General features: G+C 39.5%; 1 protein-coding gene across 5 annotated transcripts in view; it reads left to right on the forward strand.

Moving 5' to 3' along the window:
* Positions 1–1,806: 1,806 nt before the first annotated feature.
* ADGRG2 (adhesion G protein-coupled receptor G2) overlaps positions 1,807–25,960 on the forward strand; it is a 57,248-nt gene continuing 33,094 nt past the window's right edge. The window contains exons 1-3 of one of the 5 annotated variants that reach the window (XM_065071968.1): positions 1,807–2,130; positions 15,065–15,180; positions 20,484–21,101. In XM_065071968.1, coding sequence (XP_064928040.1) covers positions 2,099–2,130; positions 15,065–15,180; positions 20,484–21,101 — 766 coding nt within the window. In that variant the 5' untranslated portion in view covers positions 1,807–2,098. The other 4 variants (XM_065071935.1, XM_065071953.1, XM_021279881.2 and 1 more) reach the window with 4 other exon arrangements.

The raw sequence follows: 25,960 nt of genomic DNA on the forward strand, positions 1-25,960 counted from the left end.
CATAATAAATTAACTTGGCCAGAGTGGAAAGGGAATAGGAATTTTGAGGTAATTGCCTACATTTCAGTGCTTGAAAATTCTGACACTGGCTGATGTTTATCCAAAAGAATGTGCCATTTGTCACAGGTGCCTCGTGGACAGGGGCAGACTTCCATTTATCTGTATGCTGGTAACTATTCACACAAGAAGCAACACAGTAAGCTTAATAACCCTGCACTGTCAATGTGTAACACACCCAGTGGTAAGTTGGCCTTCAGTTTCCAGCCTCATTCAAAGTTTCAGCCTTTCTGCCGAGACATCGCTAAGCCACATTAATAAAGCACACTGTGGATGTGTCAAAAGAGCACTGACGTAGAACCACTGGGCAAGTCTTCTCATAGACAAACAATATTCTCATATATCACACCCTTAGCATTAGCTTCAGGACAATTTTTCTCTTCTTCCTTATTGACCTCAGACATCCTGATCAACATGAAGGAGATGTAATTCTCTCAGGTGGTATAAGGTAGGAAAAGAACACCATTTGTGGTACTTAAACATTTGAGGAAGTCCAAGATAAGCAAGGCAGAGAAAGATAAATGCCTCCTGTTTTTTCCTGTGTGAGGAACTGCAAAAACACTGGCTTTGTGTTTCACTGCATGATGACTCCAAAGCATCCAAAGACACCATCAATCTAAGCAAAATGAAACAAGGCTCTTCATCTAACCCCAGTTCTTCTTCACAAGTACTTTTCTACGAAATCCTGCTCATCATGTGGACTCATCACACTCTGCATCCCCAGGAACACCTGCTGTCTGTGGAATTTGCAGAATTTATCCCTGTCTCATCTTCAGTAACACTGAGAAGAGCTGTTGCCTAAGGTTATGACCTTTCCCTCAGGATGTGCAGTGTGAACTGCTTTGCCCAGCTGTGCCCTGGAGCCACACTCAGCTGTGCCTAGTGACTGAAGCTCCAGCCGACACCCAGAGAGCAGTTCCTAAACATTTCAGTACACTAAGCAATTAACAAACAAACAAATGAAAGGTCATTGAAAATGCTGCATTTTCAGAATTCACTTTATCCCAAGCAATTAAAAAGAGGAAAGAGGAGGGCCACAGCTGCAGCTTACTGCTGTCCTTCTGATGGCTAAGCAAAGTTCATTTACATTGTCAATAATGTGAACTGAGTGAAGGAATGAATCTCAAACGAAATCGAATGAAGGCTGCTAATTCTGAAAAACTACATTCACATCAGGGCTTAATGTAGTTAAGTCTGTTCTAGAAGTGAAATAAGCTATACAAGAAAAAGAATGTTGTTTTAGCACTGAATGTGTTTTCCACCAAGGACTTTAAAACAGTTTAATCGGAGTGGTAATTAGTCCCCCAGAGTTCGCTGTATCCAGCTACTGCTTCACAGAATCACAGAATGTTTGGGATTGGAAGGGACCTTGAAAGATCATCTAGTCCAATCCCCCTGCCGGAGCAGGAACACCTAGATGAGGTTACACAGGAATGTGTCCAGGCGGGTTTTGAATGTCTCCAGAGGAGACTCCACAACCCTCCTGGGCAGCCTGTTCCAGTGCTCTGTCACCCTCACTGAGAAGAAGTTTCTTTTCAAATTTAAGTGGAACCTCTTGTGTTCCAATTTGAACCCATTACCCCTTGTTTTATCATTGGTTGTCACCAAGAAGAGCCTGGCTCCATCCTCGTGGCACTCATCCTTTATGTATTTATAAACATTAACGAGGATTAATGAGGCAGCATGCTTTCTGCCTTTAAACCCTTCGACCTGCCCCCGGCCAGCCGAACGCCTCAGGAACTGCTCCGCCAGGCTCCTGCTCCCCACAGCAGCCGGGGACGACGCCCGCACCCGTGGGGCCGCCGGCTGGGGAGGCGCCCGCAGCCGCCGCCGGGCCCGCCTTGCAAAGGGGAGCAGGGGCACCTCCCAGGCGGCCCCGCCGGCCGCCGCAGCGCTGGGTTCCCTCTCAGCTTCCCGCAGCACCTCCCTCGCCTGCCTCCGCCCCCCGAGCGTGTCCAGCGGCTGCCCCAGCTGCGGGGGCTGGCCGCCTCGTCTCTGCGCCCAGTGCCGAGCGGGCAGCGCGGCGGGGCGGCGGCGCAGGATGGGACGGGACGGGCGGACTCCCGCAGCCAGGTGAGCGGCTGCGGGGCTCGCGGGGCGTGGGGGGCCTGGGGCGGCGGGCTCTCCAGGGCTTGGGGGACCGGCAACACGGCGGGCTGCGAAGGTTGGAGTCGCCCTGACGGGCTGAGGTGAGCGACGCTCCGGGGCTAGGCGGCAGAGGTGCGCGGCTCTCTGCGGGTGGGCTTTCCTGCTCACCGTCCTTGGAGGGACGGCCGGGTGAGGGCAGAAGGGTCCAGCGGGAAGCTGCCTGCGAAGCTGGCGGTGGCGGGCGGAGGAAGGCAAGTCGTGGAGCTTCGCTCCCTGCAGCCAAGCCCTGCGGCTCCCCCTTAGTCACGTTCCCCTCGGCGATCCCTCCCCTGAGTGGCACTTACGGGTTTCGCCTGGTCGAGGAAAGCACAGTCCGAGTGGCCTGAGGGGAGATCCCGCCTGCGGGCACAAGGCGTGCCGTGGGGCCGGGGCGGGGGCCGCGCGCTGCCGGGGCCGTTGGTGGCCGTTGGTGACCGTTGGGACTCGCGAGCGGGCCGGGGCGGGGTGTGAGGCCACGATCAGAGGCTGCGGAGGACACGTTTCAGAGTTCGTCTTCAAGAGGGACTGCTCTTCTTACCAGGTACATTCCGCAGTAGTGCTAGTAGAAAGGTTTCCTTCTGGTTTCCAGCCTTATTCTAAGCGCTTAATCAGTGATGATGAGAAAACAGTAACATATTTAAGTCGGTTTAAAAGTGAATGGTTTTGTTTGATGCATCAGTAGGGTCTGAATGTTTTCTACGATGAAGAGCAAGGGAAGCGTCCTGTTGGGTCTGCATTTCTAGACTGGGCCAGGTTTTGCTCTCACACACGTTTTCTGTGGGAATAGGTGCTGAGAATATATTAACGTCAAAAGTTTTTGCTGCTTGTTTCTCGTACATTCTGCAAGGTAACCGGTGTCACTGAAAGTAAAATGTCTTCAGAGTCACCTGTTGTGCACAATAATTGTTTGGAGGGTTTTTTTAGTCTGTTTGGTTTTTTTTGTTTGTTTGTTTTTTTCCCTTTACATTAGCTAAGTGAAGACATATCCGTGCATTGTAAGCTTTCTTTCCTGGCTGCATTTATTTTTGCTTTGCAAATATATAGGTTTCATCATTCACAGGTAGAATTTATAACAGTTCTGAACTCTGTTGCAAAAGCAACTGTGTGATTATCTTGCATTGATTTATGCAGAAATGCTGAAGCAACGTTTGTAAACTAATTCACTATCTTTCTAAAGGCGTGCCTATCCAGCAAATTAAACGTGTGGTTGTACAAGCCCGGGCTGGTTTTGGCTTACATGAAATCAGTTATAGTAGTGCTGAATGCATGGTAGAATGAGCTTCAGTGTGAGCCAAAATAAAGTTTACAACCTCAGGCGTGCAGATCTAAGTGTTATTTGGTCCCAAAGCAAACTATTTGGCTATTTAGCTCTGCCACTTGTGCTGAAAAGCTAAAGCTGGCATAGTGTGCGCCTCTGCTCAAAATACGTTTCCTCCTTTTGGTTGCATAGGCTAACAGCATGCATCCTCATTAGAAAAGAGCTGCGCAAGTTGAGATTCCTGTTCTTAAGCTTTAAGCTTATGGCTATACCCCTTTCTTCCTAGGACGGAAAGTACACTTCTATGACTGTGTGCATGGGGGAAACAAGCAGGACTTGGTCTTCTACCAGCTGACCAGAAATGTGTTTGTTGAATTAAACTAAAGAACAGAAAACGTCCTTTGCTTAGAAGGGTCTCCAAGTACTTGTCTTGACTGAGTAAGCACACTTATAATTTATTGATAAAGACAGTCTCTAAAGTGAAATGCTTTGAAAGAAGATTCAGGGAAGAAATTGTGCGTAAACAAAGTTTGTTCAGGTATGAATTGGGACCACAAAATTTTCTGCTTACACTGCAAGCTAGTATCATCTTATTTCTGCTGTGGCAGTCAGAAACCAAGTAAACTAATGTTATTAGTATCTTTATTAATACTACTTTAGTATCTTAAGGTAATTCTATAGATCAGATAGAGTTTGTGAGTACATACTTCCAAATTTAATGTTAAACCTCTATTTCTTATACATCAACAGAACTTGGCTCAAATTAGAGCCAGCTGGAGAGAGATAAAGGACTACATTCTCAGTCTCAATTTATACGGTTTTTGTGCTGTGAATGCTTTAGGCAGGTCTTTCACCAATAGCTGTAGAGTGTTGGCAGACGGAGAAAGTTTTGGATTTCATGAGAGAATAACTTGTTAAATTTGGACAATTTTAAGTTCTTGCTATGTAAAATGATCAGTGACCTTGTCAAACACAGTGTACCTTTAAAGCTGAACACTACATTTGACTTTGGAATTTTATGTTTTCAGTGGAATAGTGGATTGTTGGAAGGCCAAAATCGGGGTAGCTCATACAATTAGTCTCGTTGCCTTCAACAGAATTATTGGCATGAATAAGGCATGCTATTTGGCCTGAAACATTAGCTTTCTGATAAATGATAAGTTTAGTAGTATTGTTATATCTACGTTCAAGTAAAAACTTCACTCTTTTTTCAGATGCACAAATTTAGAGAATATTAATTTGTTGCAGTACACTGGTAGGTGCTACTCAGCTTGTGAAGAAGAAAGGAGCAGAGTGAATAATTTCATTTTTCTTAGAGAGATAATCATGATTACAAGGGTCTTGTTCTTCCAGTCAGTGTAATTATAATATGGAAAGGATCTATATTTGCTCTATGAAAAGATAGTCTTTTGTAACTATATGGTACTTAATAGGACTCAATTATTTGGGAATCTTGCATTCCTTTTGTGCCAAAATATCTTTGAAATTTATGGTTGTTCAGGGTGGACAAAGGATCCTTTGTAGTTGACATTAAGTCAAAGACAAAAAAAATGAATCTCACACTCCTCCTTGCATGAGTCAGATGCATTTGTCTCCAGCTGTGAGCTGGACATGTATACCACAGGTGCTCAACCTATGAGTGTTACTTCCATCACCTTCAGGACAGTTTTATTTTAGGTAATATGTAGTTGAACTGACACAAGATTTTAGTAGTGTATTTGGCAGCTAAAGTCCCAACCTCAGTATTTTCTGTTTTTGTTTTATTGATGAGCGGTGTAGCTCTGAAATATAATTATTGTTTGACAGAACATCTGCTTTTCAGCTAGTACCTTATTAAAACATTAAAACATGATTTTGTTCTTCTGTTTTAGGTCCTCTTCTGCTAGCTACTGAAATAGTGTTTTTAACATTTCAGAGAAAAACTGTAGTTTGTAGCATGATTGACTTATTTGCTTTAAAAGAAAAGAGCTTCTTCAAATACATGGCAGATAAAACTAACACACTAACACTAGAGGCAATGTAGGCCCACTGATGAATGAGATGGGTGCCCTGGTGACAGAAGATACAGAGACGGCAGAGTTACTGAATGCCTTCTTTGTCTCTGTCTACTCTGCCAGAGGCTGTTCTGAGGAACCCCGTACCCCTGAGGCCCAAGAGGAAGTCAGGACAATGGAGGAGTTTGCCTTGGTTGATGAGGACTGGGTTAGGGAGCAATTAAGCGATCTGGACATCCATAAAACCATGGGTCCTGATAAGATGCACGCGCGGGTGCTGAGGGAGCTGGCTGAAGTCATTGCTAGGCCACTCTCCATCATCTTTGCTAACTCGTGGGGAACAGGAGAGGTGCCCGAGGACTGGAGGAAAACAAATGTTACTCCAGTCTTCAAAAAGGGCAAGAAGGAGGACCTGGGTAACTATAGACCGGTCAGCCTTACTTCTATCTCTGGAAAGGTGATGGAACAACTCATCCTTGGTGCTATATCAAGGTATATCAAGGATAAGACGGTCATTAGGGGCAGTCAGCATGGCTTCACCAAGGGGAAGTCGTGCTTAACCAACCTCATAGCCTTTTATGAGGACATAACCAGCTGGATAGATGAGGGCAAAGCAGTGGATGTGGTCTACCTTAATTTCAGTAAAGCATTTGACACAGTCTCCCACAGCATGCTCGCTGCTAAACTGAGGAAGTGTGGTCTGGATGATCAGGTAGTGAGGTGAACTGCGAACTGGCTGAAGGAAAGAAGCCAGAGAGTTGTGGTCAGTGGAGCAGAATCTAGTTGGAGGCCTGTATCTAGTGGAGTGCCTCAAGGGTCAGTACTGGGACCAGTATTATTCAATATATTCATCAGCTACTTGGATGAGGGAATAGAGTGCCCTGTCAGCAAGTTTGCTGATGACACCAAGCTGGGAGGAGTGGCTGACACACCAGACTGCTGTGCTGCCATCCACCGGGACCTGGACAGGCTGGAGAGTTGGGTGGGGAAAAATTTAATGAAATAGAACAAGAGCAAGTGTAGAGTCTTGCATCTGGGCAGGAACAACCCCAGGTCCCAGTATAAGTTGGGGAACAACCTAATAGAGAGCAGTGTAGGGGAAAGGGACCTGGGGGTCCTGGTGGACAGCAGGATGACCATAAGCCAGCACTGTGCCCTTGTGGGCAAGAAGGCCAATGGCATCCTGGCGTGGATTAGAAGGGGGGTGGTGAGTAGGTCGAGAGAGGTTCTCCTCTCTGGGCCCCTCAGTTCTAGAAGGATATGGAACTGCTGGAGAGAGTCCAGCACAGGGCAAAAAAGGTGATTAAGGGAGTGGAGCATCTCCTTTATGAGGAAAGGCTGAGGGAGCTGGGTCTCTTTAGCTTGGAGGAGACTGAGGGGTGATCTCATTAATGTTTATAAATATGTAAAGGGTGAGCATCATGAGGATGGAGCCAGGCTCTTCCTGGTGACAACCAATGACAACCAAGGGGCAGCAGGCACAAACTGGAACACAAGAGGTTCCACTTAAATGAGAGGAAACTTCTTTATGGTGAGGTTGACGGGGCACTGGAACAGGCTGCCCAGGGAGGTTGTGGAGTCTCCTTCTCTGGAGACATTCAAAATCCACCTGGACACATTCCTGTGTAGCCTCATCTATGTGTTCCTGTTCTGGCAGGGGGATTGGACTAGATGATCTTTTGAGGTCCCTTCCAATCCCTAACATTCTCTGATCCTGTGGTTCTGTGATTCTGTGAAAACTGTAGAATGTCAGTTACGCTAGATGAGACAATGTATAGAAAAGAAATAGCCTATGAAGTTCTCCAGTCTACTAAAAATACTTTTTCGCTCCATAGTATTTAGAGGAAGTTACTAGGATTTATCACATTATTTCTGTTTTCTGAAATTTGCATGAGTACCTCAGGTGATGCCTTACTTACCAAAAAAAAGAACAACCACTCACAAATTAAGCACTCTGCATGTTCTCATTTATGGTGCTCCTTAAAGGAATTGTCAAAGAATTAAGACCTAAGAGATCCAGTAGTAGGTTTGCCAGAAGCTGTGGTGTTTGACAAGATATAACACATTTAGAAATGGTAGAACTAGCAGGAGAATGAATAATGTGAGTATGCTGATTATGGAAACATTATTGTGCACACGTAACAAAAACCAGCACCTTTTTACTGATGTTTTTAGTGGTTTAAATATTCTCTTAAAAATCCATTTTATATTCCTTAGACCAAAAATTACTTTGGCTCTCTGCCTGGATTTATTAGACATCTGGGCATGCCTGATTGTGAATGCTGCCAAATTCCGCATTGAATTTCTGAGTTCCCATCCAGACTTTGAATATCTTTTTTTTCCTTTGCACCCAATTAATTATGGACATGAGCTGACTGAATGGGTTTCTGATAATACTTGTCACTTCATGTTTTGAAGTCTGGGGGACTTTGTCCCATCATTACTTATTCATAACAGAGTCCAAGTATTCATGTGACTTTAATTAAAAAATACCTTTCTTTTTTCCACCCTTATCTATGTTTCAGCAAGTTGGCACTGTGGTTAGGGTGGTTTACTTGTAAGCGGGCTAATAATTTTTTTTTTTATAGAGGTGTTGGTGGTGAAAGAAGCCATGTCAAGTGTAGCTGTACAAAGTATGTTTTCTGAGCTGATGCATTTATGTGGGCTGCACACAGAAGTTGTGCTGGTTTAAATAAATTATTCTGAAGTTGCTTGGAAATCATCTGCTTTCTTGTGTGGTAACTTTCAAATATTTAAGAATGATTGCTGTTGACTAATTTGTTTCAGTTGTATTAGTCTAATGTAGGTTCTAGTTGGAACTCTGCCTCCCCTTCTTTCCCTAACAACTGATCATGGGGCTTGTCCCAGCAGTGGTACCATCTCTTTTCCCCTGCCCTCCATAGACTTATATTGTACCAGAGGAGCAGTGCTAAAAGAGACCCAGAATGCGGTTCTGACATAGTCCTGTTTCGTAGAATGTATTAAAAGAGGACCCCTAAATATTTACCCCATGGGAAGACTGAGGTGCCAAAGTGACTATTTCCTTAGGCTGTATAGTGATGTCATATTCCTAATCAGAGTTGTAGTGGAGATAAGGAAGATGTTTGCTTCAGTGCATACATCTTTCAAAACTGTTGAGCTTTATTTCTTTGCTACAAACTATTAATTTTGGTCATTGGGCTGTTGATTAAAACAGTCTGAGAGACTGTTTCAAAGAAAAAAAAAAAACAAACCACAAACCAAAACAACTAGAACAACAACACAAAAACAAACAAACAAAACAAAACAAAAACAAACAAAAAAAAACCCCAAAATGTCTCCACCAAGTATTGTACTTCTTAGCTTCCAGAGAAATTTTAATAGCTCCAAGTGCAAGATCCAAGAGATCTGTTAAGTCCATAAAGCGAAGCTTAGGATGAAATCATAATATAATTTCTTTATTTAGGGTGCTGCTTTTCAAGCCAAAAGAGCATGGAAAGGAGAGTGGGGAAGGAGAGTGTAAACTGAGCAAAACCAACTAGTTTCCCTCTCCCCCCCTCTTACAGTAAGATGAAATAAACTTTCAGGTCTCATTTTTGAAAAATAGCAAAATTTAAAGCATGAGCTGAACAGTGTTCTTTCTGGCTCGCACTTGATTCCTTACAGCCTGCTTACATTGTTCACTGGTTTGAATATTTCAGCTTTAGAAAAGTCTTTGTCCTTCCCTCTTTCACTCTGCATCAAAGTCAAGTCCTGTTACCGAATATAAAGATTTTGTAAAACTTTGTCTTCTTTGCTATGCTTGTATCTTTGTACACACTTCCTCATCCTTTTTGCATGGCTCAAGGTGCACGTCTAGCATTCCTCTGATGTTTTTCTATGTGCCAACTGAAATGTAGTCTTTGTTGTACTTTCAGTCTTCTACTCTGCAGAACACTTTTTTTGTTATTTCACCCCATGAACTTATTTACCTCTGTACTCTGAAGTATACAGATCTCTTGGATCTTGCACTTGTTAAAAATGGAAATATAAAAACCTGCCTGAAGTTGAAGTAACCAGATTTGTGACAAACGTAACTACTTTATTACATCTCTGCTTCTTATGTCTCATCAGTACTTTGTAAACTCTTTGAAGTGGAATCCTGCTCAGGTATTGTCACTGAAGGGCTTTTGTGTTTGCTCTGGAAGATTTAATAGAGCACCTGGATAACATTGTTCTCTCAAAGAAATACACAATGCAGAAGAGGATTTTCTAGATAGTGTAGAACTTTTATAAGAGCTAGAAAGAGGTCTCTTGCTCCTCTCCTAGGTGATTGTTGAATATGAGAAAACATTGCCAAACTGGATAAGAGGGAAGAAAAACTTGTTTGAAATTGTTGCCTGTTCCATTTTTGCACTGTATACAATGACACAAGTTACTGTAAGAGAGAATTCAGTACCAAAAGTACTTTTTGGCTCTGAGGTCTGTAATGGAGAGCCATCCAATAGCATATTACACTCATTAATTCACTTATACAAACCTCAATGATTGAGCTTACATTTTTACATGAATCTAAGGAGAGATCTAGGAGTTGAACTGAGGGTAGTCATTGACTTATAAGCTTGATATTTGTAAAATAAAATTTAAAAAACTTTTCTTATACCACTATCCTCATAAGTTGAAAGACTAGACAAAAGAATGCATTTCTTGGAGAGTACTCTCTCCTGTTTATTTCTGTTAAGAACTGAACCAATGAGCTGCGAGTTTTTGCAGAAGACTGGTGTTTAACAGAGGTTTGTTGCTTTCTGTAAGCCAGCTTATTAAAAAGTAAAATATTTCATGTCTTTGAAAACAGTAAAGATTTGTGTCATGAGGATAAGTTTGAGAGGTCCTGGAACTGGCTCCACATATTACCACTGCAGTCTTAGAAAATGCTGGTGTTCTACATAAAGCGACTATGTATGGAACACAGTATGCCTGTTTTTACAGCCTTCAATAAAAAGTGGAGAAAATATTGAAAACCAAGCTATTATCAGACAGTAATAATCCTATTACTGTCTTCTGGAAAAATGCATTAAAAAATCCCATGGAACAACATTTTAAAATCAATGGTGCTAACTTCTGCTGTTAAGTCAGTGGATGCTGTATGTGCCAAAATTCACAGTGACATAAGACTTTCCAGTGTAAGCGTCCTCCCTATTACATCTAACTTGCTTCAGCCAAAAGTTAAAAATAACACAAAAACTTTACTACATTTTGGTTCCAGTCTGGAAAATATAAGGGGTTGATGGAAGAAGTCTGCAGCATCAAGAAGTTCACATACATGAGCTGTAAGATGTTTCTCTTGCTCACTTCTGCCTTTTATCAGCTGGTGTAGATTTGAATACTGCAGACTGTCACAAAACAATGGCCAGAAGCTTACCATTCATGATTACCATCTTCCTTAAGAGTAAACTCCATAAATTTTGGAAATATTTTTATTGAAATCCAAAATTTTAATAGGGGCTATCTACAAAAGTAGGCAGAGTGAGCCCCAAAGACTGTGAGTGGAATAAGTGTGACTTGAACAGAACACATTGAAGTGCAGCAGTAGACAGCATGGTTAGAAATAAATGAGTGATTGCCTTGGGTCATGATTTCCAAGTTTCTGTTACGAACAGTTTATGCATTGGCAGTGAGAACCTGCTCTGGCTAAAATTTGGCATAAAAAAAATGAATAGTTTATTACATTTTAGAGACTGTCAATAAATAGATATATTCAACAGGATCTGTAAAATTTGAATGTATTTTTCAAAAGGTGATTTAATGAAGTACAATACAGCACAAACCAGCTCTCTTTTAATTTTTGCACTTTTCTTTGGCTTTAAGCCTACTGAAAATGTATCTGCTATAATACAAGGCAAGTAGTGGCTTAAGGTAAGCCCCTATATCTCTTGATATGTCACCTGTGGGTGCACACTTGGAAAGCAGTCCAGGTTTCTCACACTGCACTTTGAATGGAGCTGCATCATGTGGTCCTCTGTGAGGCTTGTTGCAGTGGCATGGACACCATGTCATCTGCCTTCCGGTTGTGTTTGTAACACAAGCCCAGTTTCCTGGGGCACCTCAAAATCACTGTGGATACTTCTGAGTATCTACCTAAAGGACATTTAAAAGTCAACTTCAAACAATGTTTCTCATCTTTCAGAGATACAAAGCTGAGTACAGCAGAGTAAACATGTAAACATGGTAAAAGCCTTACAAGCCTTGGTTTTAACAGTTTTCTTTGCCTACTCTTTTTGTTGCTGTTGACTTACTGACCTTCACCCTTTCTTCTGCTGGTCCTTCTGCAGCAGGCTCACTCTCCAGTATTTGTCTTGGTAAACCTATTAGGTTTCAGCAAATTCTCCTGCAGAAACTCTGTGCTCTTTAGGCAAGTAAAACTCACATTGTGTTGAAGGACAATTCCATCAGAAAACTAGTAAAATAGCATGACATAACCTAGTTAATACTAATTATAAGAATACAGATTCCCCTTTATACCGTCTTCCTGTCTTCATTTCCAGTAACCTCTTTAATTTCTAGAGAATGTTGTATTAATGCAGAACTGCAAGGCGCGTAACAGAACATGCAAAACAAACGTTTAATTTTTCAAAGTATGTTTAATTTGTTTTAAGAAAAGTTATATCAATTCTAGTTTCACTTTCAAGTTAATGTATGGTATGATTGGTTGTGAAACCTTGGTACCAATGCTGCAAGATTGTCACTGGTCAAAATAGAGCACTCTTCATGGAGAGCAAACAAGAGAGAACAGATTTGTGCCTAAGCCCTTACTTTCTGTTTCCTGAATTTCCATTTTATCTACTGACCATGAAGTAATTGATTACATTCTCTTCTAGTTCAGACAGTTAGCTCTTTGTGCATAAAAGTGACGTAATTCTTATTTGAGAATAGTAAGTGAAAAAGATAGCTAGTTACATCTTTACCTGTGGTCTGTGCATAGAATTCTCACCCACGCTTGGGTGACTCAGTAGTTGTGCCCAGCAGCGGTTTATTTGATTAGATTTGCCTGATTTACAAGTGAAATTTTTTTATCCTACTGCAAAAACTGTGCAGATTAATGCTCGGCTCTCTAAGTCATGCTGTATCTACCTATTATAATGAACAATACAAGTGTTTATTTGAACAAATGAACAAAATTAATAACAAATGAAAAAAAATCACTTATACCTAATTCTGTGATGTCCACAACTATATATTTACAATTATATTACTTTTCACGATCCTAATTAAGAGTAGAGTTTTAGAATTGCAATACAAAGAAGGGTTTAAATAAGTTTAAGAAAATGTTTTGGAATGTATCATATGAACTTTTTTATATAGATATGGTGAAATAATATTGTACGTCTTTTTTTTTAATCTAAATCTATCAAAGCTAGCAGCATCTTTTCTAGTGTCTAAACAGCATTGTTGGAAAAAGAAAGAAATACTAATGTTATTTTCCTAACTCTTTTAATTGTACTTTTTATCCATACATTGGAACTAATCTTCAGCTAGCATAAATGTCCTAAGTCTTGCAAAAAGTCAACTGAGCTGTGGCCACATCAGGATTTTGCTTGATACATCCACTCCCTTTCCTGCTATCTGGATTTTATTGCTTTCCGTCAGACCATTAACCCGCATTCATAGCTTTGAATAGATTTGGAGTTCTTTATGTGACTATATTCTATCAACATGAAGCTGTGTCTCTGTCTCCATTTGTCTTTGCCAGGCCTCTCTCAGGAAGTAAGAATAATGTAAAAAAAAACTGGAGGGGATAAAAAAGTATTGAAAGTATTTATTGTAGTCTTTCGTTTAAACACTGGGCAAATATTAGCAAAGCTCATTCTGTAAGGCTTGAGGTCTGTTCATACTCTTCAGGGCTACATAGCACTCAGGCAGAGCTGGAGTCACAACCAGGAATTTCTTGGCTCCTGTCCACAAATTTGAACTCTTAGAATGCAATTGTTGCTTCTGGTGGATAGGGCACTAATGTGAGCTGAAGACAGGTTTGGACATGTTTCCTGTAAATCTCTAGAAAGCTAGTCCACCTTTGACCATTTTTGCTATTTTTACTTGCTTTTATTGGTCTGTTCCTGCATAGGATTCTGCATATTAGCTATGTCCATTGTTTTAGCATACTATTTATTTTCCTCTCAGCTTTAGTATGCTTGTTTTTTGTATTCCTTTCATCAATACCTTTTCTTTCTGCTCATTAACTTTTGCAGCACCCATGCAGGTGCCAGTCATGATGTTGCCTCAATTTGACTGTTATTTCCTTAGTGTATTTGAATTTTAAGCACAGTATCCAAAATCTGCAAAGTGGAAGCAGTATGTGTCATCATCCAGATTGGTTTGCTTCAATGCAAGAAGTATGATCTTATTTTTGGACTAGAAATATCACATATTGTGTAATTTCCCACATGCCCACTGGCTGGCAACAATGTTGCAGTGCTCTAATTTTTAAAAAGCCTTTGCTTTATGTAATCTATGTTATATTATCGTATGTGTGTAATTTATGCACATTTAATCAGTTTCCAAAATGTCAAGTATGTAGCAACTTCACTCTTTGGCAGTTTATTCCTCTACCACTTCTCTTGGAGAGTTCAGCACATAGTAATGATTTTATGCTGATAAATATTGACATTAATGTGAGTGCTTGCAAAAAATACATTTTAATCCTAACCCTAAAAGGAATTTACAGCTCCTGAAAGAATTCACAATTTATCGTGCTTGGAAATAAGGGAACATAAGCATGTACAAAAATATAGTGAAGTTTGCAAGCAGTATGAGTGCTAACCAACATGCACATATGTCAACTTATTTAGGAAATACTGCATGCAAGAAGCACATTTCACTTAATGTTTCCTTTGACATGCAAAATATTCCGATGTACCTTTATTGAAAAGACCTCTTTTAAAAAGTGTATAATTTCATAGAACATTATCTCTTACAGTGGGAGGCATGTTCTTTTGTCTACTGCCATGTCTTTTTGCTCACATTAGGCAACCATCACTAGGAATAAATGTGGACAAACCAGGTTTTGACCCTACTTTTCATAAACTTGCTGCCCACAGTGAATTGTGGCATTCCTGCCCTGAGAATGAGATGAGGATTCAGAATCAAACTTGCTTCTTTCTTAGGAGTTCAGTGTTGCTGTTAAAATGTCAGATGATGGAACCTGTGGATAGGAGACTGAAGAGATGCTTCCTACACACTTACTGAGATTAACAAAGCTTTTGGATAAGCTCTCCAAGCTTGCTTTCTAGCCGTTTTGCTTGGGGGCTCTATTGGTGTGGGGATTTTTTGTTGTTTGTTGGTTTGCTTGCTTTTTGAAAGCCTTACTTGTGCAATGACTCATGGCCATGCTCTGATGCACTTGTGAATCTTCGGAGAACTAGATCTTGAGTGTTTTTGTTTGTTTGTTTGATTGTTTGTTTTGTTCCCCCCCCCCCAGCAAACAGTTCCTTCTTTCTTAGTGACTTGGCAAGATTCCACAGAGTGTTTGTTCATTTCTGTACCACATACACCCAATAGTATAACAGGGTTGAAAAGATTTACGCTCTTGGGTTGGAAACATAATTTGTCATGGTATCTGCACAGCTGCATGTTTTCTACTCACTGATGTTTATTTATTTATTTTTTATTCTAGAATGGCCTGGGGAAAACAGCACTGCTGTGTTGGCAGAATACAGGATATTTTCTTGAGATTTGGGGTTGTTCTAGCAGTCCTTTTACTTCATTTGTTCCTGGCTACAGCAGGCAAAGGTAAGACAATTTTTTCCTGATTTATCTAGTGTTGGTATTCCAAATAAATAGCATTAGTCTTGATGAATAGAACTTTTGAATATACTCAGAACGGGCAAGTTTCTGCCCTCTTGAAATCAGGAGGAGAACCTGCCATTAACAAGAAATGGAACAGTTGGTGCTTAGCAGTTTGGATATACAAACGCTCTGTTTACAGAATTTGTTTTCAGAGAAAGTCATCAGTAGTAACTTCTTTTTTAGCTATGGATGAGGAGAGGATGTAAACACAGTTATGTGTTACTTTCTAGCTGATTTTTTGAGCTGAAAGTGTTACTATTTTCAGAACATGTCCTTAAATCTTTTACACTGCTCTTACACAAACACCACAAGATCCTTTGAGCCTGAATCTACCTTGTGCACGTATGAGCGTAGAATATCTGCATTGCTCTTGGTCGTGGATACAAATATGGTTAGGAAGAAGGCAGTAAGGTCCAAAACATGTAGCAGAAGTTATGTATTTGAATTTGACAGTCTGTGTGCTCTGTATATAACCAAATGAAGAATAAATTCATAGGGTTCTTGTACAAATTGGGTAACTGACATGGTGATGCTTTTTCTATGAGGTACAGTAGAATCAGAAATTTGTGTTTTATTCATGGCTGTTCTGTAAGCGGCAGATACAAATCTGTCACTACTCTGGACCTCAATAGATACAGATAACAGTGCTTGTCTTTCATAAAACTTCTTTATATCCATATTGTGTAATACATTTATCATGTTAGTAATGTGCATGGAATATTAAAAAATTAGAAGTGTTTTTTGCCATATACTGAATGGCTATTTTTAGAAACTGCTTCTTACGTCATGGTGTGTTTTTTTACTCTAATAGGTCAAAGTTTATTGCAGTTCAAATGTACCTAGTATGTATGCCTGCTTAACGACATTATACTAGCAATTAAATTTCTCAGATTTACAGACTAGACTAGTTCTGATTCCAATTCTCCAGACGTAATAGTTTTCATAAAATGAAGCTTTTATTGAGACAGAATTTGAGATTCAGCTGATAAAATTGTTACTAAGATGGTCAGGTTTTAACCTTATGTACTTTGAGTAATAAAAAGGACAGTGCTGCTCTGAAGATGGGTAGATCTTCTACAATAATTTTTCCAGGGAAAATTCAACTACCTCTGGAGTTCTGATGCAGGAAACAAAGAGGGATTTTGTCTTTCAACTACATATCCTTTGCAAGTGTCAGTAGTCCTTCAAGAAAAGCTTAACTGATGCAAGGTTTTATTTATGGTTCCACCCTATTTTTTTGTTTGTTTATTTTTAGGCTGTTAGCACTGTCAGCAACATCCCTACTCAGTTCTCTCCTTGTCTAAGGAGCCAAAGTACATTTGTGTTCTCCTGTAAATATAAGGAGAGAAGAACTGCCCGTATTTTTCGAGTGTCTAGGACACCCAGATATCCAAATACAACTATGAAGGAGAAGGAGGGATGAAATTAATTTTGAGGAAACAGCTCTTAGCTTCACGTTCCCAAAACATGTAGAAAGTTTAGAGTTTTAAACTTTTTTTAAAGAACAGTTATGGTCTCTAGGTGGAATACATAAAGAAACAAGATTCTTATGATGTCATCTTAATGGACCATAACAAGCCAAATTGTGTTACAGGTGGTAAGCACTGGCAGAGAAATTAATAACTCTTGTTACTGGTTAAAAGCCAGTTTGTGCAGACATATAAACTTGGGCTATTTTTATTCAAGAATATACTCAACTGTATTAATGCTCAACCATACTGATAGAGTAGTTATTAGTAATGTAAGGAAAATAACACTGGTGCTTCTATACTGAGAGGATCTGCTTCTGTATGTCTACTTATAGTTGGCTGTCGTAAAGACATCAATTACTACTGTCTGAAAATGTTTTAAAAAAGAGAGATGACATTTTTGGTTTATGTTTTCATTACGTTGTCATTCTTAGAAAGTTTATTTTAAATGTTTGGAAGTATGCGCATGCATTTCGGGATTTGTTTTAGAGCTTAAGAGAACACACTTATGAAGTGACTGCTCTTAGTTTTAGTGAGGGTAACAACCCCAGCTCTTGCATCTAAAAGAGAAAAATATATTAAGAAGGAACAATTTGCATTTCTGAAAGAGATTAAGTGCTTGAATACAGCAACTAACATTGAAAAGTCAACTCACCATCACTATTGCCTGGAATTTACTTGACTCCAAATTTTGTTTTTTGCTTATTTTTCTTATTCTGGAGATGTTTTGAGCATTCTTTCTGCTATGCTACCTTCTCTGTACTGTGGTGGCAAAGTAATTTTCATCACTAGGTTTCTGAACGTGATTTGTACTGTCTGGACCCAAAGGAAGTACATATAAACCCAGAATGCCATTGTCAGAGCACAGCCAGTTCTAGCTCCTCGGTTCCATGGTCAAGGGTGGGCCACAGCCCACAAGTATCATTACTAGAGAAAATAAGCAATGATTAACAGAACTTCCAAAATCTTTAAAGTAATGTCATCCCCTACTTACGTTGCATCCACCCACATATCAAACAGACTTAGCTAGGATCATGTTGATAATTAATTTCTAACTAATTTAACACTGTACTGTATGTGTTCCACTTGGAACAGTGAAGTGCATTTTCTGACTATGGTTATGATTTCCTTTGTGCTTTTTCAGCATTGTTTGAGTAGACAAACCGTAGAAAATTTTCCAAGCCTTTCTTGTCACAATTCAGATAGTACTGATATCTATTCTCTTAACTTTGATGCCCCTTTTTGCTTTGGGGCACTTTTTTTTTTTTAACTATTTAGATCAATGAGGGCCAGATTTTCCAGTTTCCAGAAGAGTAGACCTCTCTAAGTAAACTCTTTTGTTAGTTTAAGTTAATTTGTCAGGCCTTCCATATGGATCAACAGCAGTCTTTTTAAATGACACAAAGCAGACTAGGAGAATCATCATCAGAATTCATCTCTTTTTGCATCATTTGTCTTGGTTACCTGCCTTAAGACTGTTTTCACCTGCAAGTTTATGTCCACTCTGGTTCCCTTGACAACTTCTTTCCTAAAGAATGCAATAGGATTTTACAGCCCTTTAATTAATTCACTGTTTGCACATGAACACTGATTTAATGCTTAATATTAAATCAAGCCTCTCTCAGAATTTGTTCACTTGCAAAATCAAGTCTGTTGAAGGTACCTCAAGTTCTGATCAAAATTTTGTTCAGAAATGAATTTCCAGTCTTCTAATCTGGATAGTTAACAGTAACTTCAAGTTTTGAAGCTATGTCAGGAGACTTCTTTAACAAGTCACTTTGGCCACCTCTGCATGTTCAAGATTTCTTACAGGAATTTTGGAGAGTATATGAATCACACACGTGTACTTCTGACATATACTCTCTGAGGCACAGGAGCTGCACCAAATCTTTCTAAACCTTCAGTATACTTCCTACTTAATAATGAAAGACTTAAGCAATTATTTTTCTTAGGAGACACTGTCAGATATTGTACCCCTTTTATTAAAAAGGGTAAGTACATTTGAGTCTGTCACTAAAAATCTCCATTTCTCTGACACTTTCCCCTCCTGCCAAGTCTTCCTCACCTCAGCTTTTAAGTCATGTTTTAAAAACTGTCCTGAACTGTTTCTAGCTGAGTGTCATGGAACAGTGCTTTAGATCACTTAAAGAAAAGTACAGCTTAACAGATTGCAGTGGCAAGGTTCACCCTGTTACTTACTGCATGGAGGAAATATACCGGCGAGAATAGGGTGAAAGTAATTTTAGAATGGTTAGTAGGAGGACAGGAGATGCAAAGGGCTAGAGGGAGGCCCTGCCATTGAGTCATGAGTTTCAGAATGCCCCCCCTTGCTTTCTAAACTCCTTCTCAAAGAGGAGTCCAGGTGTGGCTGAATCCAAACTTAGTCCCACACTTGGTCAACATTTTATGTCTAAGGGACACAAAAAAGCGAGGGAAAACAGGTAAGGGATTATATTTGTTTATGGCAAAAGGATTATATGTGCACACCTGATTCTTTATACCACTTGGCTAGGATTTCAAAGTTCCATCATGCTGCATCTCAACCTGCTTACCTCCACTCTAGGGGTGCCAGGTCTCTCCAAAGTCTGAGTCCTAGGTCTCTTGAAGCAAACTTTCAGGCATCAAAGTTCATAGAAATAAGTAATTTAATGGAGTAGTGCAGCAGCAGGGTTGACTAGAACTGGATGCTTTTGCAAACTTGCCCACTTGAGCAAAGAAGTCCCTGGGCAATTTTACCCTTACAGACTATTTACCCGCCCATCACATAGTGATTCAGTCCAATAATAATATTTGAGTCTGAGGTCTTCTTGCTTCTCATTGAATTCTTTCACTGTCTTCTGACAGGCCCTTATCTTGATTAGCTGCAGACACTGTTGATAGCTTGTGGCTGCTTCATGCTGGCCTTGAAGGCATTATTTTGCTTGAGTGGATCCTGTTTTGCTCAATAAGGTACAATACAGGCCTTCCCTGGCACTACTTGTTCTTGTTTCTTTTTCTGACACCCTGTTTTCTCCAATAAATTTGCTGTCAGTACCTGAAATTCTATTTACTGTCACACTTGAACTCCGGGTTACCACCATCTCAATGCCTCAGCAGGTTTGAGATTAACAGATAAGATGTCTCTGCAAGTAAATGCCCCAGTAGAGAACAGAGAACATGGGCTGAATGGGATTAAATTTTAAATAAACCAGTGGCTCCGAAAAACATTTCCTGAAAGTTACCTCAACTCATTCTCTTCTAGAATATGGCTGTGTTCTACCTTTGTTGCTGAAACTCTGCCAGTATGCAGCAGGGGATTTAAGAAAATCAGGGTTGGAAAAAAGTGGCATGGAGAAGCACTGTCTTTTTCAGAGAAGGAGGATACAAGGCTGGGACATGAGGAGACAGTAAGGCCTATAGTCCCTTCTTCTAGCTCTGTTTCTGTTTTTTAATCCAGTTTCTATTAAATGCAAAATACCTGTGCAGTCCTGGGAACTGGAACCAGGATCTGTGATTCTCTTTTTGCCTCCCACTGGTCATTTGAGTGCTGCCTTAGAGAACTACATGGTCATCTTTTGCCTTGTGCATGAGTTTACTTCAAAACTTTCATGAGCAGCTAGAATTTATTGACTGTCTCCAAATTTGCCCCTTCCCCACTACAAAAAAGCAAAAGAGAAGGATACAAGATTTCTTAATGTGTTACTTTTAAAACTCCTAGGAGCAGTACTATATGGAAGAATAACATTCATATAGAAGATCCTTTTAAAAACAAAATAATTTCACCTTTTCTTTATTTAGATCAGGAGGAATTTCTAGGAAAATATAAAGCCATTTTTAAGACTGCATGCGAAGATCCTTGGATTATGTCACCAAGAATTTCTCTGCGTCCCTTGAAAGAATTCATTGTCTGTGTGCACCTCAAGCTATATTCCTCAGAGAGTCCCTGGACAGCGTATGTATACAATCAAGAAACACCTCACACCAATCTCTCTGTAAATAGGTATGATCTTGGACTTACAGGAGGTCATGGTAAATTGAGGATATGGTTGTTTGGAAATCAAATAAATACAACAGTGAGACTTCATGAAAACACTTGGAACCGAATATGTATCCAATGGAAAAGTGAAGATGAGGAGATGAAAATATTCATAAATGAAACAAAAAAAGTAAACAAAAAACTATCTGGAAAAGTTAATTTGCCTGGAAAAGGGCAGTTCTTACTTGGCTGTTCAAAGCTGCCGGGTACAGCTACGTCACCTGACCCAGGTATGACTGGGGAGCTGTACATGTTCAGAATGTGGGATAAAGCAAATATAAAGAATTCTTGGGACTGTGAAGATAGTGGTGTTATACGCTGGAGAAAGGAGGATTGGGTCTATAATAAGACAATAGAAGAGGATAACTCTTTGCCATGTGGTAAGTACCATTGTACTTCTGTTTTTAAAATTCTGTTTTTGACAAAAGTTGAAATGAATGTCTAACATTTCTCTTCCAGGTTTTACGAAGTCTTTGTGTAGTAGTAATTTCTAGCTAAATGCTTAATGAGATCATATGAGGATGTGCAGCTTTCGCCAGCTTTTATCCAAATGTAGGAAGCATAGCAGCAGTCCTTTAAAGACTGTCAACTTGCTTCAACTTATGTGTCTGTGTACTGTCCGTGTAATGGAAATGAGAGCAGGATGCATCCAACCAAAACTCCTTGGAATATTACGGCTTTCTATCAATGTCATCTTTAGTTTGATGTCATCTTTAGATTGACATCTTTCACCTTGGGATGCTGTGAGTTACCATTACGAACTCATGGAGTTATGCAAGGTTTTTCATCTCTTTTTTTACTAACAAGTAACCCTATCTGTTATGCTCTGTAAAATATGTGAAGCAATGCCAAAACTGGAAAAGACTGAAACTTAAAGTATATTTACTACAACTGCTGAGGCTTACAGTTTTTTCTCATGAGTCTGAGCCCAATGTAGAAGGAAGTTGGTGAACTCAAGTTGAAAACTGACAAATGTAGAGTTTTCTGCCCTCAGATTCTGGGCCAAATTTAGAAGTGATGGGTTGTAGACAAGTTTAGAATTGTCCAGGTTATACCTAAAATATTACTATATTTCACGCTAGAATTGGAACTGTCCTGTATGTTTTGGGGAAATTTGTGTTGGTGTCTTCAACATGGACATGCTGCAACAATGCAAAGTGCATTCAGTTTATTTCAGTAAACTGCCACAGATATGTAATATGGAGGTGTGGTATGACATCTCAGAGTGACGACACTAAGTATAATTAGCAATATCTCATTAGGATAAAAATATAATTTCCAGTTTAGATGATGTCAATCTAAATTTGACATCTATCAATGTCAATCTCCATTAAAATAATTAATTTACATACCTTCTGTTCAGGGAATATATATAGAGGAAAGCATTGCTGGTCCTCTTCCTGCATATTAGTTGGGTCAGAACTTCAATGAGTGCAACTTTTCACTGTTTCATTGGCACAGTACACCATCTTTAGCTGGTAAGGTCTACATCTGTAAAGATTACTGGAGGCTCTGATTTCTTCTTGCTTCTATATCAGTAATGTCTTCCATTATTAAAATGGCCAAATGGTTTCTCACACATTTCTCAAAATTCAACTCTGTCCTGAAAAAGAACCATAAAAAGCTTTAAACCAAAACAAATATTTCATTTTCAGATAAATTGAGTTAAAGCAAGAGAATAACCATCTTTCTAGCTTTTGTTATCATGTCTGTTGACAAGAAAGACAAATTTGAATTGAGTTCAGGTGGCATCCAATTTATCAACTGTAGTAAATGGTATTACCCCCTAAGACCTTCAGAGATTTTTAAGGTGACTAGCTCAATTCATTCCTAAAATTCTTATGTCGCCTAAGTTCTTCAGTTAAATTGTCGCAGCAATCATCACCTTTATCCTTAAAAACTGTACCTATCTATTTTGTGCACACTAAAAAATACTTTAAAACTATGTAATATTATAATAACTGCCTGACTGGGTAGATTAGAAGTGTCTTAGTAGGGGCATTAAAATAAGGTGACCAGATTTCTTTTTCTGGGAGAGAAAGAAATCTGTCCAAAAAAACAGTACTCAAGGAGAATGCCTCTAACACTGGGTCATAATGAATGAAATTCCTCTGCTGGCCTGGTGCTGTGGTTGGGAGCACATCTTCTCTGTTGGTTTGTGTGATTTGGGAGAGGAGTTGAAGACAGGATGTCTTTCTTTTGCTCTTGTGTGACGGTGTTTGAAGGAACATAGTCCGAAGGCTGAAAGGAGAAACATTGTGGCTACCAGAAAAAAGTTTTTTACAAAGAAAGACTGAGAGAGATCTATCTGGATAGTGGCATAAAACCTGGTCAGTGGAGCGTCTGATTATCTTTCACTGAGGCATTGAAAGGATAGCCTTCTAGTTTTCAGTTCCAGCGCTTTCTGCCTTGAATAGAGAGAGTCCTTGAGCATCACAGGGCAGCTTGGTTAGGCAATGATTTTAGAATTAGTAATTTTGGGGCTTGTGGAATCCTTTGTCTAACTGCAAGAGCTCTCTAGTGAGTGTATAAGAAGCATGGTTTCCAAAGCTCTTTTACTTAGCCGATTGAACTTTAATTGTGCTGACAGAAGTTTGATTCAGTACAGACACCATCTCTACTGCTAAATGTAAGTTATCTCCTCTAGCTAACTTGGCAGAATAGCAGCTTTTTGAATAAAACTTCACTGGAATTTTTTAACAGTTTGTTTGCCTGTTTTCAGGAATAGATGCATTTTAGCTGTTTGCCCTCCCCCTCCAAGTCAGCTCGTGAAAGGCATATATTTAACAAATATCAATCCAACAAATAAAAACAAAGCATTGACAGTAGGAGCCTGTAATAATCAGTGTCAGGCAATTTTAATTGATAGTGCTACTAGTCTTACAATCTGATTTCTTTCTATATGTTCCTCTGTACACCTGTGTAAAACTTACCTGATTTTGAAAGCTGCTCTGTTTTTGTTAAAACAGAAGGACTTTGACAGGTAAGTCTTCATAAAGGTCTGATTTTACATCCATAAAGAACATAACAGGTAAATGGCTAAAGCTTGAGAAAGGGCTATGCCTCCTGTCTAGACAGAAAAAGTGAAAAGGAAGTGGTTCATTACAGTCGTAATTGTGCCAGAATTTTTCAGAATTTTTTTTATCTGTTTGGCATTTTTTGCCTACATAAACCAACAATTTCTATGTTCAGTCAAGGGTTCCCGTGATTTCTCCTTTGCTTAAACACTCAAAATCATTGTGCAGTGTAGGCCATTGTCTAATTGGTGTCTCATACACAGTGATGCACTCCATTAATAAGTCTAGATTTACTTAACATCACATTAGTTTATGTTTCCTTACCTTCCTTTCCTGCCTATTTTTCTGTTGACTCTTCAGATTATTTTTCTTTTGGTTTTATTAATTATTTTTCTAATAATTTTTCAGGCTACCAAAAATACATTTTGTTTTTTTCTTAACCATGTGGGGGTCTGATAAGGACCAGAATCCTGATTCTGGTAAGATTTACATACATGCTTAGCACTTAAAGGCATGCTCAACTCTAATCAAGTAGTTTGTTCCCCAGAAGCAGATGAGATTACATTTGCAGTAGCTGTGTATCTTATGCAGCTGAAGATTTGGAAGAAAGGACATACCTGACTGCTTCCCAGTTTGTGTTGAGGACTGATAACATTTCTTGGACTAACAGAACTTAGAAATAATAATCTTTTGATCTGAGTTAAAGATGCAACTATTGCTTCTTGCAGTCACACAGTGCTCTGGTTTCCCTCTGCTTGGTGTAGCCATTGCATGCTGATCAGGTGTGAATACTGCAGGTAGGGCCAAAGAGGGAACGAGGCCCCACACATTGTGCGTCACTAACCTTCCACTTACATTCCTCAGGTTCCTTTGATAATTCCCCATTTGCTGAGAATGAGAAATAGCATAACAGCTGTGATATGGAGATAGAGTGCCACAGATTGAATGTATCTCACTTTAAAGATAATCTCCTGGTATTTAAAAATATAGAAGTGAAGCAAGATGTGCTCACCCTTCCAAATGCCAACTTTGGAAAATTTTTTTATCTTGTTCTTTGATGAATAATTCCTATTTAGCTGTGTACTTTAATGTGGACAATAGGAATGATATCACTATTGTCTCTTCATAATCCAAGAAAAAAGTTCACCTAGTAATATAAAGCCCTGGGTGATTTAACAGAATACAAAACCACAAGAAAATAGGTGAGTTGAAAATGCTAAATGCTTGAATATAAACTTTAGTCGTCTGTGAGCACCAGCTCTTTAGTTGTCATTTTTACATGGGATATTTGCAAGTTGCCTTTAAAAATAATTTGACAACTGAAAGAAATGTACTGTTTAAACATTAATTATTTCAGTTACACATTAAACAGTAACATTCTTAATCCATATATAAATACACAAACTCTTACACTGTGCATTTATGAAAAGAGCACAGAGATGGTGGGCTATCTTTTACAAATCTCAATGAATAAATAAAATAGATGATTTATGGCATAACTGTGAACAGTATCACAGGCAGTAGAGCACTGTCATCTCATTTGTGCTCTAACTTTTAGCAGGAGTCCGGTGCTTCTTGCTTTTGATGGCATTTTTTTGCATAAATACGATTCAGTATTTATAATGTGACATTTTAGGCATGTCAAGGTTAAGGTGCTGCCCCTGCTTTTCTATACATCCTTTTCACTTCAAGTATTGCTGAGCCTGCTACTGGTGTTGTTGGAGGACGTTTCCAAGCTTGTGGAAACAAAGCTGTTTAATGCTGATGGGAGAAGTGGAAAGTGACTGGTGCCTTGTGTGACTATTTTGCCTTTGTATGCTCAAGGAGGAGAAAAACTGCAGTTTGGGCTGTTGTTCTAGTTTGCAGGTGTGGGCAATAGGGGGTACAATTTAGGCTCATGCAATCCCTTTTAAAGATTTCCTGGGCTTTGTACACTCTGATGACAGGATCAGCTCTCCTGAAGTTCCAATGCTTTACACCTCCACCTTCTGCTTGAGGAGGTAGTTACCATTCATCCAGTCTGCATCCCAGTCTGTTTGGTATCAAACTTTGGGCCATATTGTTATGTTTACTGAGTGAACCATGAAAGGTGGAGATGAAAAAATAAATGATATGGCCTGATACCATTTTATTTCTAAACCTGTGAGGACAGAATACTACAGAAACCACCAGAAGCTCTTAAAGGAAGTAAATGCGACAGGGAAAAAATACCTAACTCTGGA

Source organism: Columba livia, chromosome 1 (genome assembly GCF_036013475.1).
Source record: "Columba livia isolate bColLiv1 breed racing homer chromosome 1, bColLiv1.pat.W.v2, whole genome shotgun sequence".
In the NCBI taxonomy this organism is placed as follows: Eukaryota; Metazoa; Chordata; class Aves; order Columbiformes; family Columbidae; genus Columba; species Columba livia.